At 49.0% G+C, this 25792-nt stretch overlaps 1 protein-coding gene across 1 annotated transcript in view; it reads right to left on the bottom strand.

The window, feature by feature from the left end:
- Positions 1-25532, bottom strand: part of rasa4 (RAS p21 protein activator 4) — a 397794-nt gene extending 372262 nt beyond the window's left edge. Inside the window, exons 1-2 of the mRNA XM_072469264.1 lie at positions 25294-25532; positions 11947-12003 (exon numbers count right to left, since the gene is read on the bottom strand). Coding sequence (XP_072325365.1) covers positions 11947-12003; positions 25294-25358 — 122 coding nt within the window. The 5' untranslated portion in view covers positions 25359-25532. The remainder of the gene's footprint in view (positions 1-11946; positions 12004-25293) is intronic.
- Between the last annotated feature and the right edge of the window lie 260 nt (positions 25533-25792).

Raw genomic sequence — 25792 nt, 5'->3', positions numbered from 1 at the left:
GTATCTCAAAGGTACTGGAGCAATTCGGGCTTGGACCAGGGCTCACTGCCTGGATGAAACTTCTGGACAGTGCTCCCATGGTGAGTGCAAGGACAAACACTACCAGCTCTAAATATTTCCAGCTGCACAGAGGAACGAGACAGGGATGTCCCCGCTGCTGTTCACCATGGCAATCGAGCCACTGGCGATCGCCCTCAGAATGGCGAAAGGGTGGAGAGGTATCCAGAGGGAGGACAGAGAGCATGGAGTCTCACTCCATGAGGATGATCTGCTCCTCTACATCTCGGACCCGCAAACCAGCGTGGAAGGGACCATGAAGCTCTTAAAGGAAGTTGGAGCCTTTGGGATACAAACTCAACCTGGGCAAGAGTGCAGTCTTCCCGGTGAACCCGCAAGGAAGGGACAGAGCTGGAGGGACTACCGTTCAAACAAGCCCAAAACAAATTCCGCTACCTGGGGATCCAAAGAGCCTATGACTGGACACGGATCCACAAACGGAACCCGACGAGTCTGGTGGAGGAAGTAAAAAAGGACCTGCAGAGGTGGGGCCCACTCCCACTCTCACTGGCAGGGAGAGTGCAGACGATAAATTACTTTTGTGTGTGTGTGTGTGTTTGGGGGGGGGGGGGGGCCTGAGGGTCCAAAAGAGGGTCCTTCAAAGGAAAAAAAGTATGAGAGGCCTGCCCCCCCCCCCCCCCCCAAACCTACAGTTCTACCACTGAGCGGCCACAGCAGAAAGATGAGGGAATGGGTGAAGGAACCGAGAGCAGAATGGGTGAGGATGGAGGAGGGTTCCTGCATAGGGACGTCTCTCTGAGCCCTAGTCACGACCGCACTCCCAACACCCCCGACCAAACACTCAAGAAGCCCAGTTGTAGTAGCCACACTCCGAATGTGGTATTAATTAAGGGGCAATTTAGCATGGCCAATCCACCTGCCCTGCATATCTTTGGGTTGTGGGGATGACGCCCCTGCCACATTGCCTGCTCTTACGCCTCCCAAGCCAGCTCCGGAAGGCTGGGAAAATTCAGCCTACAGCCTCGGAAATGAAAATCAGCAGCACCAGCGAACTGCAGGGGGCAGACGGTCCAACTTGGCTCCAGAGCCTCAACCCATTGCTGTTTTGAGCTGAACAGAATGATGACGCTATTTTAGGGAGACACTTTGAGAAGAAGTACATGTATATACTGGCCATGTATATTTATTGGTTAGTCTGTCATATTCAGAACATCAACGCTATTGTGAAAGTTTAGGTCATGTTGATTTGCGAATCCAATTTTCTATTTCAGCACAAAATTGCAGCTTCCAATTTATTTGCAGCATTAAGTGTTTTGAAATGTTGGACATATTGAAATCTGAGTGAGATGAAGAGGCTTCATATGCTACCAACACTGCCAGTTTGGCTTGCCCTTCGAATGTTTTGAAGATGTGGGGCTGGATTCTCTATTTCTGAGGCTAAGTGTTGATGCCAGCGGAGCATGTTGCGACAGAAGAATCGGCACCACACCTGCACCGATTCCGCTACTATTAATGGGCTAGCACCGCCAGTCGGGCAGGAGCCGTGCTGCTGGTCGGGGGGGGGCCTTCGGTGAGGGCCAAGGGACTTGCCCGGGGGTATCCAGGGGGGCACTATCTGGCAGGTCATGTCCGCGCACGGCCGGCGCCATATTGTATGGCGCAACCGCTGCAGGTCGTTGCCATGAGCATGCGCGGCCACAGACCAGGCAATTCTCTGTCCGTTTATTTCGTGGAGGCCTGGCGTTTTACATGGCGTGGCAGCTAGCCCCTCACCGGTCAGAGGATCGGCGAGGGGGTAGTGCCGATTTTTCCCACGTAAAACGCAACGGATCCTCCGGACTTCGGGCTGGACTCTCCCATTTTGAGGCGACATCCCCACGCTGGCGTGGGAACAATGGCATTTTACGGCAGAAAAAATGTCGTAAAACGGCCACTGATCCTGTTTGGCTGGGGTCTAGCATGCCTGCAGCGCCGCGTCATGCTCCATGGTGATGGGCGCTCGCGGACCCGTCCCACGAAATAGTGCCACCCCTTTTGCAGGCTCGCGCGCCCCGGACCCCACCCCCCCCCCCCCCCCCCCACAGTGCCCCCAACCCCTGATAAAGTTCCCCCTGCCCGTGGACCGGCCCTCCCCCTACTGTGGTGGCGCTGGACTGAGTCCGCAGCCACCACCAAGCCGAGATCCCGACAGATGAGACCATAAGAGACCCAAGCCGTGGGGAACTCGGCCGATCAGAGGTGGAGCATCGGGGGGGCGGGCCTCAGGCAATGTCCTGAGGCCGTCGATACGTCGCACGGTGTACTCCAAGTATACTGCTTTGGAGGGGGTGGGCATCGCGAACGCTCCGACCCCCCCCCCCCCCCGATTTGGTCAAGAACTGTGATTCTCCAGTTGATCGCCGAACGCGATTTCAGTGCATAGTCTCAAAATCGGGGAATCTGGCCCCTGATACGGCGCGACAGAGAATCCCGCCAATGGTCTCAGAAACAGAGAATCCTGCCCGAGGTGTGTGTCTATAGAGAGCCCTGGCAACTGGCCAATGGGGTTTCCCATTGTGGGCTTCTCAACACCGTCGGGAAATCCGCGGGCGTGAGTGTGCTGCCAGCGAAACAGAGGATCCCGCCGACGGAGAATCGTGCTCCAAGTGTGTGTCTATTGAGAGTAACAATTCTCCAACAGAATACAGGTGTGTGTCTATAGAAACGGTGCTCTGTTTTTTTCTGGCAAAGACAGCAAACCCAATCTGAAACAGATGAATGCCTGTATTAATTAGATGTCTGAGGAGATGCACAAATGGATTAAACGTACCACCATTGAAATCAGCAGCAACCATTCTCTGGGTACATAACTCCACCGGAGATTAAAAGCTGCCTCTTTAAATCTAATTAGTTAGTTAAACATCCCTGTTGCACATTCAGAGTGTGTAAGTGACTCTGTAAGCCACCATACATCACCCACATCATTCACACAATAGGGACACACTTTCATGACACATGTCATGCACTCAATGCCCCTGACTGGAGAACTACTGATGTGCATTTCTCAAATATTAGTGACATCAAATTGTCAACAATGGAGGATGATATTTGCTCCTAGTAGTGACGGAGCTGAACATGAATTGATCGGATGCAGCTTCTCAGCATACTTAGGTAAGCTGTGGCTCCCAGAGATAAGTCTCTGAGGATTCACTGCCATGTCAAGTATTGCTTCACGCTATTAATTCCAAGAGATTGTGAGAGGCAGGCTTGATCCCATGACAAGTGTTTCTGAATTTATTTCCTTTTCATAACTAGTTGCAATGTACGTGATTGTAATATCTTAAACTTCATTCTGAGAAAGGCCCAGTGGGACCCACTCAAACCATCTCAGTTAACTACAATTCCCCCGGAACATGTGTACATTCTACCTCCGATTCACAAAGTATAACAGATGGACTAAGTGATGCTGAAAATTTGAATGGGATGGGTGATTAAATAAATCAAAAACAAAAGTGTCAGCTGTGACTCAGTGTAATATATTCACTTCTGAATTTAAGTCCCACTACTGCACAAAATCAAGACTGACTGAGGGAGTGCTGCACTGCTGGGTATACTGTCTTTTGAATGAGGGATAGGCTCCATCTTCTCTCTCAGGCTCAGATTGATAAGTGGCGAGTAACATGCTGCCAGGCAATGATAATCTCCAGCAAGAGAGAATCTACTCACCTCCTCTTGACATTCACTGCCATTACCGTCACAGAATTCCCCATCATCAACATCCTGGGGATTAGCATCAACCAGAAGCTTAACTGCAGAAGCCATTTAAATACTATGATTACAAGAGCAGGTCAAAAGGCTGGGAATTCTGCAGCAAGCATCTCATTCCCAAAGCCCAAAGCCTGTCCACCACCTACAAGGCACATGTCAAGAGCGTGAGAGAATATTCTCCACTTGCCTGGATAAGTGCAGCTCAAACACCATTCCAGAAACTCGACACTATCCAGGACAAAGAAACCCGTTTGATTAACATCTCACCCAGAACCTCAAATATGCACCTCTCCACCACTGGCAACTGTGTGAACCATCTACAAGATGCACTGCAGCAACATGCCAAGGCGTCTTCGACAGCACCCTTCAAACCTGTGATCTCTTCAACCGAGAAGAGCAGGGCAGAAAACGCATTGACAATACCACCAACTGCAAGTTACCCTGGAAATCACACAGCATCCTGATTTGGAAATACATCACTGCTCCTTCATCATTGCCAGGTCAAAAACCTGGCACTCCCTCCCTAACAACACTAAGGTTTACCTACACCTGGTAGACTGCAGAGTTACAGGTATCAGCTCATCACCATCTTCTCAAGGGCAATTAAGGATGGACGATAAATGTTGGCCGTGCCAACGATGCCCGCAGCCCATGAACAAATCAATTAAAGTCACCATTAGTAACTTAGTGCAGTTGTGACTCCGTTGAAATCCTCTATTACAGCTTTCTGTTGATTCTCCATCACGTTTAGTATTCTGCCTGATCTTGATTCTCTCGGTGTTCGATATCATTCCTCCCGAACAGATAAGTGAAATCACTATAATGGACACACCCAGAAATAGACATCCCAAATTACTTACAGTGCAACATATACAAGAGGCGCTCGCCGACCAGTTTCAGATTATGAACTCTGACAGTCTTCACTACACTGAGCCCTTTTATATTTTAAAACATGCGGAAAAGCCGGACATCGAGATGCTCAAAATACACGCTGTATCTGAGTCTGAAAATGATGGTGACTGACAGATTATAATTAGATTCCTTTTATTTCCCCATGTCGCTATCAGGATTTGAACTGCCTCCATCTCCACACCATGCAGCTGCTGTCCCTGCTTCCAGGGACGTGTCCGAACATCCATGTCCATCTGGTCCCACGTGGACCCAACCAATCGATGCACACAATCGCGACCCCATGTGGACCCAGAAAACATGACATGCAAATATTTTCTTTAAATGTATTCCTTTCTCAGAGTTACAAAGCCAATGCGCAGAGCCGTCAGGGGAAGCCCTTAATCCATCTCCCTGCTTGCTCCAAAAACTGATTCAAATTCAATCCAATTCATGGCCCCCGCAAAAGAGACATCCTAGATCCATGTTGACAAGAACAGGCATTAGACACGGGCTGGAATTCTCCGACCGTTGCAATTCACTATACCTGCCGGAAGTGCACTCCCACCTGCGGGGTTCCCGGCGGCCTGGTGTGATGGGAAATCCCATTGACAATGTGTTGGAAGTCGTGAATCCTGCTGCCAGGAAATGATGCTCCGAGAAATACGTGGCTGGGAGGCCGGAGAACCCAGCTCCTGATCTCGCGCTCGATCTTAGCTAGGAGGCTGGGATGTGCCAATGCCAGACCACATGTGGTATTTTGTCATGTCTCAGAGTGTTGTTTGGAACAGGTTCCACACGGACTGTACTTGTAACAACAGCTTTGTTGTTATAGCTGATTCCAAACTTTATTCTTCGCATTGTTGCAGATTTTTAGATGCTGATCGTTATCTCAGCTGGCTCTTCAATGTTGAGGGCATTTTTATAGCCCAGTAAAATGACCATTTTGGAAATAAAAAACCTGTGAAAAGAATGAACCACTTAAGCCAGTAATTTACAACTTTCATTGTATTCCAAAGGGTTGGTGGGTGGGGGGGCTTTCAGTAAATTCAGCAAGAGACAGCTCAACCTCTAGCTGGTGTTCCAGGCAGATTGAGCTCACACTGTGTAAACACACAGCCCAAGGCGGCTCTGAGCTTTTCTTTTATGCAAATCAAATTGGAATCTAATAACATAAACAATAACACCAGCCAAAGAAAAGATTCAAGGGCTGTAATCTAAACTTCAGTGGTGATTACTAATGACTTGAGTTTCCTTCTGTGTTTATTTTAATTCCTGACATACACTACTGCAAAAGACTCATTTTCCAGTTTAATAAATGAAACGTGATGATTAATCAACAGTTTGAGACAGTGGGCGGGATTCTCCGACCCCCCGCCGGGTCAGAGAATCGTCGGGGGCTGGCGTGAATCCCGCCCCCGCCGGTTGCCGAATTCTCCAGCACCGGATATTCGTCGGGGGTGGGAATCGCGGCGCGCCGGTTGGCGGGCCCCCCCCCCCCGGCGATTCTCCGGCCCGCGATGGGCCGAAGTCCCGCTGCTGGAATGCCTGTCCCGCCGGCGAGAATCAAACCACCTCTCTTACCAGCGGGACAAGGCAGCGCGGGCGGGCTCCGGGGTCCTTGGGGGGGGGGGGCGCGGGGCAATCTGGCCCCGGGGGGTGGCCCCACGGTGGCCTGGCCCACGATCGGGGCCCACCGATCCGCGGGCGGGCCTGTGCCGTGGGGGCACTCTTTTCCTTCCGCCTTCGCCATGGTCTCCACTATGGCGGAGGCGGAAGAGACCCCCTCCACTGCGCATGCGCGGGGATGCCGTGAGCGGCCGCTGACGCTCCCGCGCATGCGCCGCACGGCAAAGTCATTCCTGCGCCAGCTGGCGGGGCACCAAAGGCCTTTCCCGCCAACTGGCGGGGCGGAAATCAGTCCGGCGCGGGCCTAGTCCCTCAAGGTGAGGGCTCGGCCCCTCAAGATGTGGATAATTCCGCACCTTTGGGGCGGCGCGATGCCGGACTGATTCCCGCCGTTTTTGGCACCGGTCGACGGACATCGCGCCGATTGCGGAGAATCCCGCCCAGTGAGTGTGGCCTGGATCTGGATGGGGTTCTCTGATGTTTGTCTATTCTCCCACAATAAGCTGCTCAAGGCTACAGTTTATTAAAACCATTAATTTTACCATCAAGGCCTTCTACCAAGGGCTGTACACCTCAGAGCCCCTCCAGGATGAAACGGTTCCTTGATGAACTGGACATACCAGTCGTGGGGGAGGGCAGAAAACGGGGCCTGGAAGCACCACTAGCACTGGGAGAGATCATGGACAGCATTAGCTCCATGCAGGCGGGGAAGGCGCCAGGACCAGACGGGTTCCCGGCGGACTTCCACAAAAAATTTGCGACCGCACTGGCCCCGCACCTGCGGGAGATGTTCACAGACTCGCTAGCGAGGGGCACACTGCCACCCATGCTAGCACAGGCCTCAATCTCACTGATACCTAAGAAAGACAAAGACCCAATGGAATGTGGGTCATACAGACCCATCTCACTGCTAAACGCAGATGCCAAAATATTGGCCAAAATCCTAGCCAAAAGGTTAGAAGACTGTGTACCAGAGGTGGTCGCAGAGGACCTAGACGGGCTTTGTCAAAAGTAGACAGCTTACCTTGAACATCAGGTGCCTGCTGAATGTGATAATGTCCCCCTCCAAGGAGAGAACACCAGAGGTGATCGTCTCCCTAGATGCAGAAAAGGCCTTCGACAGAGTCGAATGGAAATACCTCAGAGGTACTGGAGCGATTCGGGCTTGGAACAGGGTTCACCTCCTGGGTAAAACTCCAACCAACGCTCCCATGGCGAGCGACGGACCAACAACATCAACTCCCAATACTTCCAGCTGCACAGGGGCACCAGACAAGGATGCCCACTGTCCCCGCTCCTGTTCGCTCTAGCAATCGCGCTCAGAGCAGCAAAAAGCTGGAGGGGGATCCGAAGGGGAGGCAGAGAACACAGAGTCTCACTCTATGCAGATGACCTGCTCCTCTACATTTCGGACCCACAAAGCAGCATGGACGGAACCATCGCGCTCCTGAAAGAGTTTGGCGCCTTCTCGGGCTACAAACTCAACATGAGCAAAAGCGAGATCTTCCCGGTACACCCACCAAGTAGGGGGGATAGCTTGTTTAAACAAGCCCAACACAAATTCCGCTACCTGGGGATCCAAATAGCCCATGACTGGAAAGGAATCCACAAATGGAACCTCACCAGTCTGACGGAGGAAGTAAAAAAGCACCTGCAAAGATGGAACACAGTCCCACTCTCCCTCGCGGGGAGAGTCCAGACGATCAAAATGAACGTACAGCCCAGGTACCTCTTCCTACTTAGATCCATTCCGCTCTACATCCCCAAGGCCTTTTTCAAAGCACTGGACAAACTAATCATGGCGTTCATATGGGGGCGGGAACAATGCGAGGATCCCAAAGAAGGTCCTACACAAAACAAAATCCAGGGGGGGGCTAGCCCTCCCAAACCTACAATTCTACCACTGGGCAGCGACAGCCGAGCGAATAAGGGGATGGATCAAGGAGCCAGAAGCCGAGTGGGTGCATGCGGAATAGGCCTCCTGCATGGGGACCTCCCTCCGGGCCCTCGCCACGGCGGCACTCCCATCCCCACCCAAAAAACACTCCAGCAGCCCGGTGGTGATAGCCACTCTCCAATCCTGGAACCAACTACGGCAGCAATTTGGCCTGACCAAAATGTCAGACAAAGCTCCCATCTGCAACAACCATAGGTTCACACCAGCGCTGACTGACGCCACCTTCAAAAGGTGGGGGCAGGACGGAGGGACACTGACAGTCAGGGACCTATACGCGGACGGCAGGATCACAACACTGGACGAACTGACAGAGAAATTCCAGCTAGCCAGGGGGAACGAGCTAAGGTACCTGCAACTAAAAAACTTCACACGAAAGGAGACAAGGACATACCCACAACCGCCACAACAGACATTACTGGAAGAGTTACTGGACGCAAGCATACTAGATAAAGGAAACTGTAGCGACATGTATGACCGACTGGTAGAAAGGGCCGACACCGTACTGGACGCAACAAGAATGAAGTGGGAGGAGGACCTGGGGATCGAAATAGGGCGGGGACTCTGGAGCGAAGCACTGCATAGGGTCAGCTCCACCTCCACGTGCGCAAGGCTCAGCCTGACGCAGCTAAAAGTGGTACATAGAGCCCACTTAACAAGAACCCGTATGAGTAGGTTCTTCCCGGAGGTGGAGGATAGATGTGAACGGTGCCAAGGAGGCCCAGCCAACCACGCCCACATGTTCTGGTCTTGCCTCAGACTTGCGTGGTACTGGACAGCCTTCTTCGAGGCAATGTCCAAAGTGGTGGAGATGAGGGTGGAGCCATGTCCAAAAGTGGCGGTCTTCGGAGTTTCAGACCAGCCAGATCTATACCTGGGGAGGAGGGCGGACGCCTTGCCTTTGCCTCCCTGATTGCCCGCCGTATAATCCTGTTCAGCTGGCGGTCAGCAGCACCACCCAAAGCTGCAGACTGGCTGTCCGACCTCTCGGAATCTCTCCAAATGGAGAAAATCTAACTCGCCATCCGAGGGTCAGACGACGGCTTCCACAGAACATGGGAGCCATTCACCCAATTGTTCCGGAACCTGTTTGTGGCCAACGAACAAGCAGAAGAATAGCCAGGTAGCCAGGAACCAGGAGAAAGTAGCCAAAGCATGAGAGGGAGAGATGGACCGTGAGAGAGGGGACGACAACAGCTAAACCTAAGAGGAAATAAAGGCGAACCACAGAAGGGGGGGGGGAGGGGGGGAAAGGGAAGGGACAGGGAAGAAGAGAGGAGAACCAGGGAGGTGGGGAGGAGGCAGGGAAATGACAGCCGGAAGGAGGGCACAGGATACGATAACAAACTTGGCATCTCCAGGAACAGAAAACAAGGGGAATACAGGCGAAACACGGTGTAGCACAATCAATCACTCACGAGACGAGATGAGAAGGAGTCAATCGATGGCTTTATTACGCAGACTTGTTCCCCAGCAGCACAGTTACAGAATGCGGCTGCTGGGAGAACCCGGACTCTTATACTCCGCCTTACTGGGTGGAGCCAGTAGGCGGCTGATCCAATCGGGACTCGGCGTCTATCCACCAATAGCCTCTCGGCATCACAGGGTACCGTAATACCCCTAATGCATACCACCGCAGACGGGAGGAATGGCTGAAGCGGACATGGGTGTGAGACGACAACGGCAGCGAGATCCGTCCGGGAGAAGCAAGTGACAACGCCAACACCAAGCCCATTCGAGTATTGCCCACTGTAATTGTTTCTCCGGCACCCAAATGTATATTTACCTCCCCAGTCTCCACACCCCCCCCCCCCCCCTACACACAAACAGTTGCATACTTATGTGTTGTAAATAATTTTGCCAGTTGTACAGAGTTGCTGCTGTTGAGCTGGTGCACAATACCCTACCAGTTATTCTAGTTTATTTTTTATTATTACTTTTTTTGGGGGTATGTTTGGGTGTGCCCTTCTCTTCAATATATGTATATATATATATATTTCTTATTCTGTGTACATAACGGTAAATATACTTTGTTCAAAAACCCAATAAAAAAACATTTATAATTTTTTTTAAACGATTAATCTTTATTTACAGCTCCTATATACAATTGGGGCCTCTGCACAAGGCCATAATTTCTCCCTCCACATCCCTGTTACTCAATCATGTGGTGTTACATCATTACATCAGCATCGTGGGCTAACCGATCACGTGTCACCTTCACCATCATGTGGACGGCCTGAAGGTGCTGGGGATATAGTGTAGTGGGACCAGGGCGTGCATTAGAAACTAGAAGTTGTGAGTACGTATAATGAATCAAAAACTGGGTATGTGGGAGTGGCACTCCCTCTCCATTGCGAGTAAGAACCCGGTCATCAGGTGTGAGGCACTCTCGGAGTTGCTGTACGTGGCGCAGGTCTGGTCCATTCCTCACTCCTGCGCTGTGGCAATCACCCAGAGATTGGTTCTCTGCCAACTCTCCTTCACTGATTGGGTCTGCTGAGAAGTGGGAGGTCCGGGGCTCGGTGATGTTGTTTGGCTCACTGCTGCCTCTCTCTTTTCTGTCCCCTTGTCCCGTCTCCCTCCATGTCCTCCTTTGTCCCATTCTGCTGGCTGGAGGTTTGCACATCTCTTTGATGGTAGTCACACTGGCCATGCCGTCTGCTTGGCTTTCACCGCCTGTGCACAAGAGCGGCAGCATTTGGGACAGGTCTTGTAGATGGCCTGCTTGGCCACACAGGTTGCAGCACTTGGTCTGTTTGCAGTCCTTTGTCTGATACCCGTGCTACTCACAATTCTTGCAGATGGCGGCGCTGCAGTTGCCGTTTGGGACAGTCATACAGAGGCATAACGGGGGACGGTCGCTGTCTAAGACCTTGCAGTCATAGTGAACCGAGGGGAGGGGAATTGTGTAGAATCCCCTCGGGCTGTAGGACTCACATTGAATGTATAAGGTGAATATTGCATATATCATAATTGCACTGAAGCACCTGAGAGTGCAACTTGATCTATGTAGAAAACCTGAGTAATATTGACCATTTTGTAATGTTCTTTCAGATATTTTACAAATAAAGGATATTTTGTGCAAAAACAAAATCAGCATCATGTTCTTCTGGTGTCAATCCTTCACTCGATTGCAGCCGATACCAGATTACGTTAATATCCTACATAATGCAGGGGCATTGCTGGGGTAATGACAAGGCAGGGCAGTATCAGGCAACAGCGGCAGCAACAAGTACTATCAGTGCCCCTAGATTAGGACAGCGGGGGTGGGGGTTGGGTGAGGGAGTTTGGTCACTGATCGTTGCCCAGGGATACTGATGAAGGTGCCGCTCTATGGGTGTCGCATGGAGATTGGAGTGACTAATCATCTCGGAGTTTACAGATTCGTAGTGTACATGAGGCCACTGTCCTCGGTTGTGAGTCGATGCAAAGCGTTTTGTCCCGTAATTTGTATCTTTAAATTTTGCACCTGCATGGGAATTGGCCACCCTGGTTCAGACAATATTGGTCTCAGTTACGATGATCTCTCCCATGTCCCAGAAACTCAGCTGAAATACACAGTGATACCCAGAGAACCATAGCCCACCACATCACCAATATTGGCCCAAGAGGGGGAAGATGAAAACTGCCCGAGCGAAGGAGACAGAAAGACAATTAAAAGGATGCAGTTCTCGAGCTAGCCATCGTACAAAACAAAATCAGTCCCTTACCTGATAATTGTCTCGTTGTCAATTCTTACGATGCAGTATGGATCGCTGCTTCCTGTTCTGAAAACAGAGGGAGAACAGAACTGAATATCTCTCATCTGCATCACCTTCCCTGTCTACAGGATTTTACTCACAGGTGAAATAAACACGTTGCTAATAGGAAAAAGACTTGTATTCATAAAGCACCCCCTCAATCTTCTCAAACATTTCAAAAGCATTTCAGAGATTGAATTACATCTTGCAATTATCATGTGGGTAACGATATATTGAACATAACAAGATCCCATAAACTGCAATGAGGTGAACAACCAGTTAAATCAATATAGTCCTGTGTAATGTTCACCTAAAAAATAGCTTTGGGAAATAACTGATTGAAATAACTCAATCACGTGGAGACTTTTCATATTAAATGTAGGTTTCATTAACATTTCCGCGCTCAGAGTTCGGAACTTTGTCTGTACCACACACAAGAAGTAGGGGCAGAAGTAAAGTCATCATAGTCCCAGATGACCATAGGCTGCTTTCCTCTTCGAGAGGGAGAGTGGACTGGTGGTGAATTAACCTGAGGATCACCACACCTCAGGTGAGGGGCAAGGTTGAGAAGGCAGGGCCTTCATGAATAACCTCAGCCGGTACAGGGATTGAACCCCACGCTGCTGGGCTTGCTCTGCGTCACGAACCAGCTGTTCAGCAACGGAGCTAAACCTGCCCCACAACTTGTACTGATGTAGTGATTGAGATGTACAAAGCATGGAAATGATATGGGGAAAGGGTGGAATTAACATCTCTCTTGGAACGTGCAGGGGCACTGATTCTATGGACTGAAAGTCCCTCCTCCAGTGCCTTACTTCTCGATAAATCCCTGAAAACATTCTAAAGCATTTTATGTAGCAGGGAGGAAAATAAACAAATAAAAGGCATAAAGTAATGAGCAAAGAGCTCCGGCGCATATGTGAAGTGACCAAAAAGCTTGATTATAAAGATGGTCTCTGTGAAGGGACTTTAAAGAGACTAGAAACCAAAAGAGAGAGCTAGAGAGGGCAGAGGCTGCAGGCTTTCGGGAAGAATTCCAGAGAAGAGGACTGGGGCTGGTTTGAGAAAACAAACGTGGGTGTGAACAGAGAAGCTGGTCAGCCTTCAGGAAGCAACTGAAACAACAGCGCCATAAAGTTCAGCTTCAGCCAAAGAGGCAGTGCTGACAGGCGGCTTGTTTACATTCCAGCTTACATTCCTGGCACGAGCAAGCTGCTTGCTGGGAAGTAAGCCATGCTGCAGTGGCCATGTACTATCCTAAAAAGGCTGCTATTTTAAAGACAAGAGTGGAGTACGCATGTAAACACAGAAGATTGAAAACATCACAGAGGTCCAAATAATAAACTGAGGATAGTCCATGAGTGAAGCCCCACTGTGCTGCATGCTCAGACGGTCAATCAAGTTTGAGGTCTAGGCTTTGGGGAAGCTGAGCTGTTTGCCTTGGTTACTGATGTCGGTGGTGTCCTCTCGTGATGTTGTTCTGCTTTTATGTGAATGAAGGCTACGCAAGACAAAACAAATTGAGAGGGGCTATCCAAGGATCAACTATCTCACACAAAGTGTTCTGCAGATATCTCAACACCGAGAGTGCAGGATACACACAGGGGTTATTGCAAATAAGTAGAGTGAGATACCCATCTCACAAACTGACCAGTTACTTTCAGTTTTATTTGCAGCCGTCCAAGTTACAGGTCTGGATTGTGCATGAGGCACAGAACCTCGACTAATGTGTCACTTTGACCCACCTGGTGACGGTCTTGTTTCTTTGGCAGGAGTTCCAGCTAGGCTTGCCATCCCTTCAGGCTTGGCCCAGAGACTCCAGGAATTGAAGATCAATCTCCAGGACAAAGCTCTGTGCAACCCTGGAGAAAAGTCATTGGAAAGATTTATTTCCCCTCCCTCCGCCCCATTTTATTTGAATGTTTGTTTTTATCAGGTATTAAAACACTGTAAATGGGATTTGGAGGGGTGGGGGGGGGGGGGGGGGGTCTGTTTGGCTATTAGCCAAGAGTCCTCCAATTGGCATAGGAAGGCAGTATGTCGCAAGGATAGATGTGTTGGCAAATGAATGGCTGGGGTGAGGGCGAATCATGTGATCAAACATCCAGGGCATATTTAATTGCAGTTGGTAACCCTAGTTTCAGCTCAACCACCAGGCTTAAACGCCTAATATAGACTACTAATGTGAGGCGGAGTGGGGTGGGGTTGAAGGGGGTAACTGCATTGCCAGAGATCTTCCCTTTCAGGTGCTGTGTGATTACCAAGGCCAAAACATAAATGAGGAATGACATCCAACTAGATCTGTGAGAAAAAAAGTACCAGTGGGAGAATAAAGAAAGTGACTGTAAGGAACACAAAGGGTAGACAAATGAGAAATCAGAAATATGTTAAATACTATTAGCTCCACATAGCTTTCAAAGTTGGTGTTTCCTTCATGTGGTTGGTTTAAAACTTATCTCTTTGACCAAGGTTTTGGTCACCTATTTAATACCTGCAGCTGTGGTTTGTTGTCAAACATTCCTGTGAAGCCCGAGAATGTGTGTGCCTACTTTAAAAGGCGCTACCTCAATGCAAATTCTTGACCAGTTGTAAAAATGTCTGATCAACTCCCTCACAGGGTCTGACGGCCTCACCTGACATGTGACCTGTGGGACACACTAGCGCAGGAACAATAACTTAACAGCCTTGGAGCACATGTGAGAGCAAGTGAATAAAGTCAGCTGTGCTACGTAGCTCTGTCGTGAGGGCAAGCCACCACTAACAGGAGTTCAAGCCCCTGTCACATAATTTACAGGAACTACTGGCAGTTAGCGTCACTGCCTATTTCAGATTAGGAGTTACTTTTTCCTGCTCCTTGCGTTATCTGTTCGAATCTAAGGTGAATAGAATAAAACAAAAATAAGAGGCCTACATTTATAATAATAATAATCTTTATTGTCACAAGTAGGCTTACATTAACACTGCAATGCAGTTACTGTGAAAAGCCCCAAGTCACTGTCATAAGATCCACTCATGTATATAATAAGATGCAGACAGGCAGTGATTGACACACAGGATGACCAGTAAGCACACAACACAGTGCAGCCAATCACCAGACAGGACACTACCACTATAAAGCCAGAGGGCACTAGGTTTCCCACTCTCTCGGGATCCAGCCACTGAGACAGTCAGAGTCCACAAGCTAGCAAGTGCAAACACCATGCGGTAACTAGTAAGTCTGGTCAGGCTACTACAAGGTTTCCAGTCAGTTCTGTATAGTGTCGGCCCACAGCTGAATATGTATATCAGTTCAATCGTTGAATAAAACAGTGTTGGATCTTCTCCAGTGTTAGACGTCTGTTTCTAGCTTCCCTGCATCAAGTGCAGTCCACATCGATCCTACCTGCCTAACACATCATGGTACTAGAGTGATACTGATCTTGACGGACCTACCTCGAGTGAATCAGCATTGACCAGCAAGCAGCCATCCGTGAAATGGAAAACATCCAGCCCCCTCCACAGCTCCGCATCTCCGGCAACCTCGGCGCCAATTGGAAAATCTTCAAGCAAAAGTTCCTCTTGTACATCGAGGCCTCCGACCTCCAAGCAGCATTGGATGCCAGGAAGATCGTGCTATTACTCTCCACCACGGGGGACCACGCCATTCACGTCTACAACTCCCTTACGTTCGCTGACAGCGAAGACAAAACACATTCAAAACAGTCCTGCTGATGTTCGACAGCCACTGTGACATTGAGGTGAATGAGAGCTTTGAACGGTACATCTTCCAGCAGAGGCTTCAGGGTAAGGATGAACCTTTTCAGTCCTTCGTGACCCATCTCCGCATCCTAGCGCAGTCATGTAACTATGACTCGACGGCTGATTCCATGATCTGGGATCAGACCGTTTTCGGGGTCCACTCCGACTCCCTTCGGCAGCAACTCCTGAAAGTCAAACAGTTGACCCTCTCTGTCGCTATCGAGACGTGCGCTGTCCATGAGCATGCTAAGAATCGTTACTCCCACATCAGGGCGGCAGAAACTGCAAAGCTGGCCTCCTACGAGGTGGAACAGGTGCAGGCCATTGCACAAATGCAGGGCCTGAGCATCGAGGAGAGTGGCCGTTTTGCGAGCTTTTCCCGGGTCCCTGCGCATGCGCGCCACGACCGAGTGGACGATGAGCCCGACAACCCGACTGCGCAGGTGCATACGTCGGCCGACCGCACTGCGCATGCGCGATGGCGCACGGAACGCGCTGATGTCGGCGTCATGACATGTCCGAATTGTGGATCCAACCATTTAAAGCGGCAATGTCCGGCAAAAGGACGCCGGTGTCTACAGTGTGGCAAGCTTGGCCACTACGCAGCCCTTTGCAGATCTGCTCCACCGCTCAGCAGCCAGCGATCCCTGCGGCGCAGAGGAGTCCGCTCAATAAAATAAGGCATGCCAGATTCCGATCCAGACAGCCCAACAGACCCTGATGCTGAGTGCCTCAAGTCCCCATACCGGGTGGGCATCATAACTACACACGTGCTGCCTTCCACCACAACGGCGAAACGCCTCTCGATCCTCAGTGTGGATCCCGACGACGAGTGGTGTGCTGTCCTCACAGTTAACAAGGCTCGCATCCGATTTAAACTGGACACCGGCGCGTCTGCGAACCTCATCTCAAAATCCGACCTCGTCACCATCCGCGCCAGGCCAAGCATTCTCCCACCGGCCTGCCAGCTCCTTGGCTACAATGGCAATGCCATAGCTGCCAGTGGCTCCTGTCAACTAGGGGTATCCAACAAGGCGATCAAGGCAACACTGCGGTTTGAAATCGTCGGGCCTGACAGAGCGTCCCTGCTCGGTGCTCGAGCCTGCAAGCTCCTGAACCTGGTTCAGCGAGTCCACATCATGTCATCATCACCGGCGACGGCCTCGCCTGATGGAAACTTGCAAGCTGACATAGATGACATTATCACACAGTGCCACAGTGTATTCGATGGAATGGGCACGCTCCCATACCGATATAAAATCCTGCTCAAGCCGAACGCCACCCCGGTAATTCATGCACCACGCCGGGTGCCGGCACCCCTCAAGGATCGTCTGAAGAAGCAATTACAGGACCTCCAAGGCCAGGGCATCATCTCAAAGGTCACAGAGCCAACAGACTGGGTCAGCTCCATGGTCTGCGTAAAGAAGCCATCAGGGGAGCTTTGCATTTGCATTGATCCTAAGGATCTAAACCGCAACATCATGCGGGAGCATTACCCGATACCAAAACGTGAAGAGTTGACCAGTGAGATGGCTCGTGCCAAATTCTTTACTAAGCTGGACGCCTCCAAGGGTTTTTGGCAAATACAGCTGGACGCGTCCAGTCGCAAGCTGTGCACGTTCAACACTCCGTTCGGTCGCTACTGCTACAACCGGATGCCTTTTGGGATCATATCTGCCTCCGAAGTATTCCACCGCATCATGGAGCAGATGATGGAGGGCATCGAGGGGGTACGAGTATACGTTGACAATGTAATTATCTGGTCCACAACGCCCCAGGAACACATCGCTTGCCTCAAGAAGATATTCCAGAGAATTCATGAACATGGTCTCCAGCTCAACAGGGCCAAGTGCTCATTTGGTCAATCGGATATTAAGTTCCTGGGCGACCACATCTCGCAGCAGGGTGTGCGGACAGATGCCGACAAGGTCTCGGCGATCAACGCCATGAAGACCCCGGAGGACAAGAAGGCGGTCCTCTGCTTCCTCGGGATGGTCAACTCCCTCGGGAAATTCATTCCAAATATGGCATCCCACACCACGTCATCTCGTCAAGAAGTCGACGGAATTCCAGTGGCTGCCCACGCATGAAGAGGAATGGCAAGAGCTGAAAGCAAAACTCACGACTGCCCTGGTCCTAGCGTTCTTCGACCCAACCAAGGAAACCAAGATATCGACTGATGCAAGCCAGGACAGCATTGGGGCGGTGCTCAATCAGCGAGATGACTCTTCGTCGTGGACTCCAGTGGCAAATGCCTCCAGGGCCATGACGCCCACTGAGCAACGGCACGCTCAGATTGACAAGGAGTGTCTGGGCCTCCTGACAGGGATAGTCAAGTTTCACGACTATGTTTACGGCCTGCCAAAACCCACGGTAGAAAAGCACCACAGGCCTCTAGTCCATATAATCCAGAAGGATTTAAATGACATGACACCTCGGTTACAGCGAATTCTTCTTAAGCTACGCTGCTACGACTTCGAACTTGTATACGCGCCAGGCAAAGAGCTGATCGTTGCAGATGCCCTATCCAGGTCCATTACCACACCATGTGAACAAAGTGACTTAATCTGCCACATAGAAGCCCAAGTGCAGTTGTGTGCCACCAACCTTCCAGCCTCTGACGAACGGGTGGTCCAAATTCGTGAAGAGACGGCCAAGGATCCTCTGCTGCAGCGTGTGATGCAGCACCTTACCATTGGCTGGCAAAAGGGACAATGTTCCCAGCTCTATAACGTAAAAGATGACCTGGCGGTGGTGGAGGGAATCCTTCTGAAACTCGACAGAATCGTAATTCCTCAGAGCATGCGGGCTATGGTGCTGGGCCAACTCCATGAGGGTCACCTTGGGGTCGTGAAATGCCGACGCAGAGCTCGGGAGGCAGTCTATTGGTCAGGCATCAGCCAGGACATTGCCGACACAGTCCTCAACTGCCCTACCTGTCAGAGGTTTCAACCAACTCGACCCAAGGAAACGCTGCAACAGCACGAGATCGTGACCTCTCCGTGGTCCAAAGTAGGTTGTCATGTGAGAGTACCTTTAAGAAATGGATGTGTAAGCAATGTACCTTTAAGAAAACAGTGATGTCAGAGAGTGGGTGGAGCTCATCTCAGTTCAGCCATTTTTGAAGTTTCAGTTTTGAAAAGTGCCTGGCTGGTTTTGCTGAGAGCAGTTTAAACGTGCCTGGCTGTTTTGCTGTGAGCTGCTTAAAAGGAGGAAGCCAGTTTGAGACAGCAGCTTTTGAAGTTCTGGTTTGCTGTGAGTTGCTTGAAGGGAGAAAGCCAGTTTGAAAAAGCAGCTTGGGTGTGTCTGTGTGATCCAGAGAGCTGCAGGAAGAAAGCAAAGTGCTGGAGCTGAAGTCAACCAAGCTGATATATCTCTGCCATAAAACAGAAAATATATATTAACTGTGACCTGGGGTGTTACTGTTTTGAAGCCTTTTGGATGTTTGAAGGAACATTTTGAGGGATTATTTAGTGTTGTATTATGTTCGGGATTACCTTTGAAGTAAGGGGTGTTCAGAGGTCCAATGTTTATTTAATAGGTTAATTTGAGTTCATGGAATAAACATTGTTATGTGTTAAAAACCACGTGTCCATAATTGTAATATCACACCTGGGGAACAAGCCGTGTGCTGGAAAAGCAACAATCCATTAAAGGGAGAGGTTGGTTGAACTCCATGATACATTTTTGGGTTCTGAAAACGCCTCGCCCATAACAAGGTGTAGACCTTTTCCACGTCAAGGGGCGTGACTACGTACTCCTGGTCGACTACTTCTCCAGTTACCCAGAAGTGGTGAAACTGTCCGACCTCAGATCCAGCAAGAGTGAATGTTTTAACATGTGTACTATAAATAAAAGTTTTAAATATACATGTGTTTTAAATATAAATAAACAGTTAAATAAGCAGCTCTGAAGAAGTCATATTGGACTTGAAATGTTAACTCTGTCCCTCTCTACAAATGCTGCCAAACCTGTTGAGTTTTTCCAGCGCTTTCTGTTTTTATTTCAGATTTCCAGCAACCTCAATATTTTTCTTCTATTCAAATAAATGTCTTAAATTGAGGAATGGCCAATTTCATGAAGCTGTGGTGTAATTTGTCAAAAGTGAACTGTAAACAATTAGTTGAAGGTAAATCAATGTCAGAGCAGTGGGAGCTGGTGTTCAAGGAGATAGAGAGGGTTCAGAACCAATACATTCCCACAGAGAGAAAGGGTGAAACTCACAAATCTCCGACACCCCCTTTCATTCCCCTCCCCCCCCACACCCCAACATTAAACAGCATACAGAGTAGAATACATGAATAAACCTAGAATCCCTTCAGAACCATAGAATCCCGGCAGTGCAGAAGGAGGCCGTTCGGCCCATCGAGTCTGCACTGACCCTCTGAAAGAGGACCCTACCTAGGCCCACTCCACTGCCCTATCCCCGCAACCCCACCTAACTGAACATGTTTGAAAACTAAGGGGCAATTTTAGCATGGCCAACCTACCTAACCTGCACATCTTTGGACAGCGAGAGGAAACCGGAGCACCCGGAGGAAACCCACACAGACTAGGCGAGAACGTGCAAACGCCGCACAGAAAACCCAATGATGTTTGATAATACATAAGCAGCCGGAGGATAACTCGGGAAAGAGTGGGGCCAGGAAGAAACCAAAAAGGTGCAGGCAGAAGATGTGGGCATGGTTCATAATGAACGTCTGTCGTCTCAAAAGAGGGGACGCGGACATTGTAGTCAAAGAGGAGGAGTGTGAAAGATTGGATGGAATAAACATTTTTAAGGGGTTTAGCAGCTTTCAAAGTGGATAAATTGTGAAGCTCAGATGAACTATATCCCAGTCTCCCAAGAGAAGGAAGGGAAGAAATAGCAGAGGCACTGACCATAATTCTCTAATCCTCTCAGTTTACATGTGAGGACGGGTGGATAGCTGTTGTTTAAAATGGAGGAAGAATGGATGAGTAATTAAAGAACAGTTAGCTAACCTCGAGGGGGTCTTGTGGGGCAGTGGTAGCATCCCTACTTTGGGAACAGAGGCTCCAGGCTTGAGTTCAATGCCAGGACTTGTTGATCATGGAAGGAGTTTTTGTAATGCAGTTCAATTGGCTGATAACCAACTTGGGAATCCGCCCACCTCCTCCCCACAATCAGTGTGTATGTGTGTGTGTGTGTGTGAGTGTGAGTGAGAAGATATGCTTAAAACAACACAACTTTGATGGTGGGTACATTTTTGAAAAATTTCTAACAGACTGTATAAATCATCACTTAGAAAGCCATGGATTAATGAGGGGCTGGCTGTCTGTATGGATTTGTTAAGGGAAGGTTATTTCTGGATAGCTTTATTGAACTTTTTGTGGCGGTAATAAGGAAGTTAAATGAGGATAGTGTGTTTGATGTAGTCTGCATCAATTTTAGCAAGGCTTTACACAATCATGGAATCACAGAGTGGTTTTCAGCAGAGAAAGGGGCCAGTAGGTCCCGTATGGCAGACCGGCCAGGAAAGTAAGAGCCTGTGGGGTCCAAGTGATAAGTTCAATCCAAAATTGGGTCAGAGGCAGAAAGCAAAGGGGAATGGGTGTTTTCTTGGTTGGAAGGTAGTTTCAGTGAGGTTCTTTAGGACACCATACTGCCTTTGATGGGAACCACCATACAAGATGTCCAGTTTATCAGAGAATATATCAATGATTTTGACTTAAATATAATGGGTGTGATTAAAACGTTTGCAAATTACACAAAAATTGGTCATGTAATTGATTGCGAGGAAGAAAATTGTAGGGAGATATCAGTGGACAGATAGGGAAACAGAAAAATGGCAAGTGAAATCCAATCAATAGTCTGAGGTAATGCACATGAAGGGGACAAACAAGGCAAGGGAATACATAATAAATGGTTGAATACTGAGAGGTATAGAGGAACAGTAGGACCTTGGAGTACATGTCCACAGATCCTTGAAGAGAGCAGGACAGGGAGGTAAGCTAGTTAAAAGGGAATAATGGATGCACACTTTTATTCGTCAAGGTACAGAATGTAATAGCAGAGGAGGTGGCCGGAATTTTCCAGTTGCTCACACCGACGGGATCCGACGGGTCTGCTGAAGATGCACCCCCGCCACAGGTTCAACAAGAAACCCAATTGACGATCGGGCGACCAGACGATCACGCCACTAGCCAATGGTGGGCTGCCAATGCTGCCGCAAAACATGTGGCAGATTGCGCAGAGAATCCCACCCGATATGCAAGAAACACATAAAACACTGATTAGGCCACTGACACAGTAGTGCATAGAGTTCTTGTCACCGTATTACACGAAAGATGTGATCATACTGGAGAGGATATAGAGGAAATTTACAAAGTTGTTGCCAGGAACGGAGAATTTTAGCTATGAGGAAAGATTGGATACACTGGGGTGGTTTACGTTTGGAACTGGGGAGGCTGAGAGGAGGTTTGATTGAGGTCCACAAAATTGTAAGGGAACTCAATACAAATGGATAAGAAGGACCTATTTTCCTGAGCAGAGAGGTCAGTAACCAAGGAGCATAAAGTTAAAGTAATTGACAGATGGATTAGAGGATAGTTGAGGAGAATTTGTTTCACCTGGAGGGTGATGGTGTTCTGGAACTCATTGCCCGAGAGGATAGTAAAAGCAGAAACCCACAGTGCATTTAAAACATTGTCCAGGATTCTCCAGCCGTGGCAATTCAATTTTCCCGCCGGCAGCGCACCCCCATCCATGGGTTTTCCGGAAGTGTGGATGGCTTCAATGGGAAATCCTATTGATGAGCGGTGGGTGAATAAAATCCCGCACCACTGAGGAACTCGATACTGGGGTACCGGAGAATCTAGCCCACTATTTCCATGTGCACTTGAAGTGCCATAACCTACAGGGTTAGAGAGACCAATTGCTGAAAAGTGAGATTACTCCGGATAACTCTTCTCCATTAAGCACAGTAGGAGCCAACTGGCCTCTTGTGCTATAAATGTTCAATGCTTTTTTTAATAAATTTAGAGTGCCCAATTAATTTTTCCAATTAAGGGGCAATTTAGTGTGGCCAATCCACCTAACCTGCACATCTTTTGGGTTGTGGGGGCGAAACCCACGCAAACACGGGGGGAATGTGCAAACTCCACACGGACAGTGATCCAGGGCCAGGATTGAACCTGGGACCTCGGCGCCATGAAGCAGCAGTGCTACCACTACGCCACCGTGCTGCCCTATAAACGTTCAATGTTAACAGTGTGATTATCTTGCTTGAACTCAGGCTCCCTTGTCCAAAAGCTTCTGTTAATATTAAACATCATAGTGGGATACAGTATATTGATTCCCTTGTAGCCCCCTTTTCCAATGTGAGCATCTTTCATGGATGAGATGTTGCTCCTCAAGGCACAGGTGCCTTGTTTAGTTGTCCTTCTTCACAGTCCCTCCAAAGACACATCCAAACAGTCAGATAAAACCAGAATTATATTCCTATTGGTCCTATTTATTAAAGTTACATTTAGTTGGGACACGAGCTCTAAACAGGTTGCACAGGGGTGAAAGAAAGAACAATTTGCATTTATATAGCACCTCTCACTACCCAAGGACGTCCCAAAACATTTTACACCCACTTTTGAAGTGTAGTCACTGTTGTAATGTAAACCATGCATCAATCTATTTATGCACAGCATGCTCGCACAAATAGGAATAACCAGATAATCTATTTAATTGATATTGCTTAAGAGATAAGTATTCGCAAAGACACTACAGAGAACTTGCTTGGGATCTTTTACATCTGCCTGAGTGGGTAGATGAGAATTTAAGATTAACATCTCATCCAAAAGAGAACACATGTGCAGTACAGCATTCCCTCTGTACTGCACTGATCTGTCAGCCTAAATGTTGTGCTCATGTCTGTGGAGTGGGACTTTAATTCAAAATAATTTAATTTAATAGCATTTTGATTTGTCACTATTCTGTTTGATGCGAGTGAATGGAAAACGGTCAATTGGAATTCCTGGCTTCACTTACAGTTGTTCCAAGCCTCCCGCATATTATTAGATGATGGGGATGCTCGGATGCGATGCTGATGGGAGATTATGAGGATAGTTCTGGTGTGGCTATCTTTTTGGTGATGGTACATAGGTGACAGGCCAGCTGCCTCCTTTGTACCAGAGTAAAATACTTCACAGAGATTCTGCACAGTTCCCAGGGAAACGGCAGAAGTTAGCCATTTTCAACTGGTCTCCTGCTGGAGTTATGACAGAGCCTGACACAATCCACTGTTTTAAGGGCTCCACACATTCCAACCTGAAATCAGACAGTGAATAAAAAAATAAATCCGAGCACAGTGGCAACCACAGGGGATAGTGTCCAATACTGAGGAAAACACTGTGATTTTGTTTTTTGCATTTTTATTGCATACTTTGCCATATCTTTATTTGAATGGAACACGCGTATGTTTGATATATTAGCAGTGCCCTCAAAGGAACATCTTCTCCACCTGCCTCCTTTAAAATGCTGCTTACAACGGAACCCTTTGATCGAGCTGTTGGTCATCTCTCTGTGGCTCACTGACACTTCTGATTTAGATAAAGTTCCCATCAAAGGCAGAGAGAGAAAGGGGAAGAGAAGGGGAGGGGGAAGAAAGGGAAAAGGGCAGAGAGAAAAGGGGGGAGGCAATAACGAGGGAAAGGGAAAGGTGGACAGAGAAAGGAGCAGAGAGAAAAGGGGGAAAGAAGAAAGAGGGACAGAAAAGGGAGAGGGGGACAGAAAAAGGAGCAGGGAGAAAGGGGGAGAAGAAAGAGGGAGCGAAGGGGAATAGAGAAAGGGCAGAGAGAAAAAGGGCAGAGAGACAGGAGGGAGAGAGGATGAAATAAATAAATTAAAGAAAATGAGGGGAGAGCAAATTACAGAAAGGTGTGTGTGAGGGGGCGGGGGGGGGGGGGGGAGATGGTCCTAAGACTGAAAGTTTTGAATGGATAATGATCCAAAGATTGCATATTTGTTGTGCATTTTGGCGGGGGCTAGTGGGGGCGAGGTGGTGATGAGGACACACAGTGAAGCTGGTCAGAAATGAGTTTGAAAATACAAACAGCAACACATCTCCGTGTGACCACTGCATAAAGCCCCCGGCTCCTTTTTCTGATACAGTGAAAATATTCAGCCAAACATGATAGGGATGTGGGGCACCGGCTTCTGTCGAGACCGGGCTCCAGGTACATCTGCCAACGGCGTGGACACTGCCAGCCAGCATTGCAAGCAAAGCTTCCCCCTTAACCCGGCATCATACCAAACCAGATCGATCACCAAAATCAAACCCAGCTCGACAAACAAACCCGGAACTGAATCTTCGTGATTGATCAAACCACTGTCAGATAAACTTCACTGTGTTTCCCTCCACCTGGCATGCGTTCTCAGCTACAGTTACAGAGGGAAGCAGCAGGTATTATTAACTGTGCAAAAGACAGGGCAACATTTCTCCAATTGAAATCGCAGCCCGGCTAGCAGGTCCGCCTCACTTTGTGAACGAGCCTCTCGCACTACATCCAGCGGCTCAAACCTGGCGGCAGACAAGCACCGTGACACAGACACTGCCTCATACTCACAGGTCTTTGGCGGGTAATTTCTTCCCTTCAATGATCCGCAGGAACAAGGAGCTGCGCTTTGCCATGTCGAGTTGTTGCGAGAAGCAAAAGTTCCTGGCGAGACAGTGTGGGAGTGCTGGGTGCACCCGGGGTAAGAGGCTCTGCTCCCGGCTACTGGACAGCTCCCTCTGTCAGTGCCTGAGTGTGGCTCACACAGACAGACACACACACAGCCCCGGCTGGCCTGGAGCTCTGATCACTCCAAACCCTCGCTGGGGACTCACCATGTGCAGCTCAAACCCCTGCTACTTTCATCTAGACTGGGGCGGCGCCACTGGGTAGGTGAAGGAACTGTGATTGGCCACAGAACATCTCTGGGAATGAAAACTGGAGAGGGGTGAGGAGGACACCTTTTAAATAATAATCTTTTACACCAATAATGGAGAACAGTCCAGAATTCAATGGGCAAGTGGATTAATTTTTTTTTAAACAACCCAGGCTCCTCCAGCTATTTACTTTT

This window comes from Scyliorhinus torazame, chromosome 12, assembly GCF_047496885.1.
Source record: "Scyliorhinus torazame isolate Kashiwa2021f chromosome 12, sScyTor2.1, whole genome shotgun sequence".
Classification (NCBI taxonomy): domain Eukaryota; kingdom Metazoa; phylum Chordata; class Chondrichthyes; order Carcharhiniformes; family Scyliorhinidae; genus Scyliorhinus; species Scyliorhinus torazame.
This window is presented reverse-complemented; position numbering and strand designations above follow the sequence as displayed.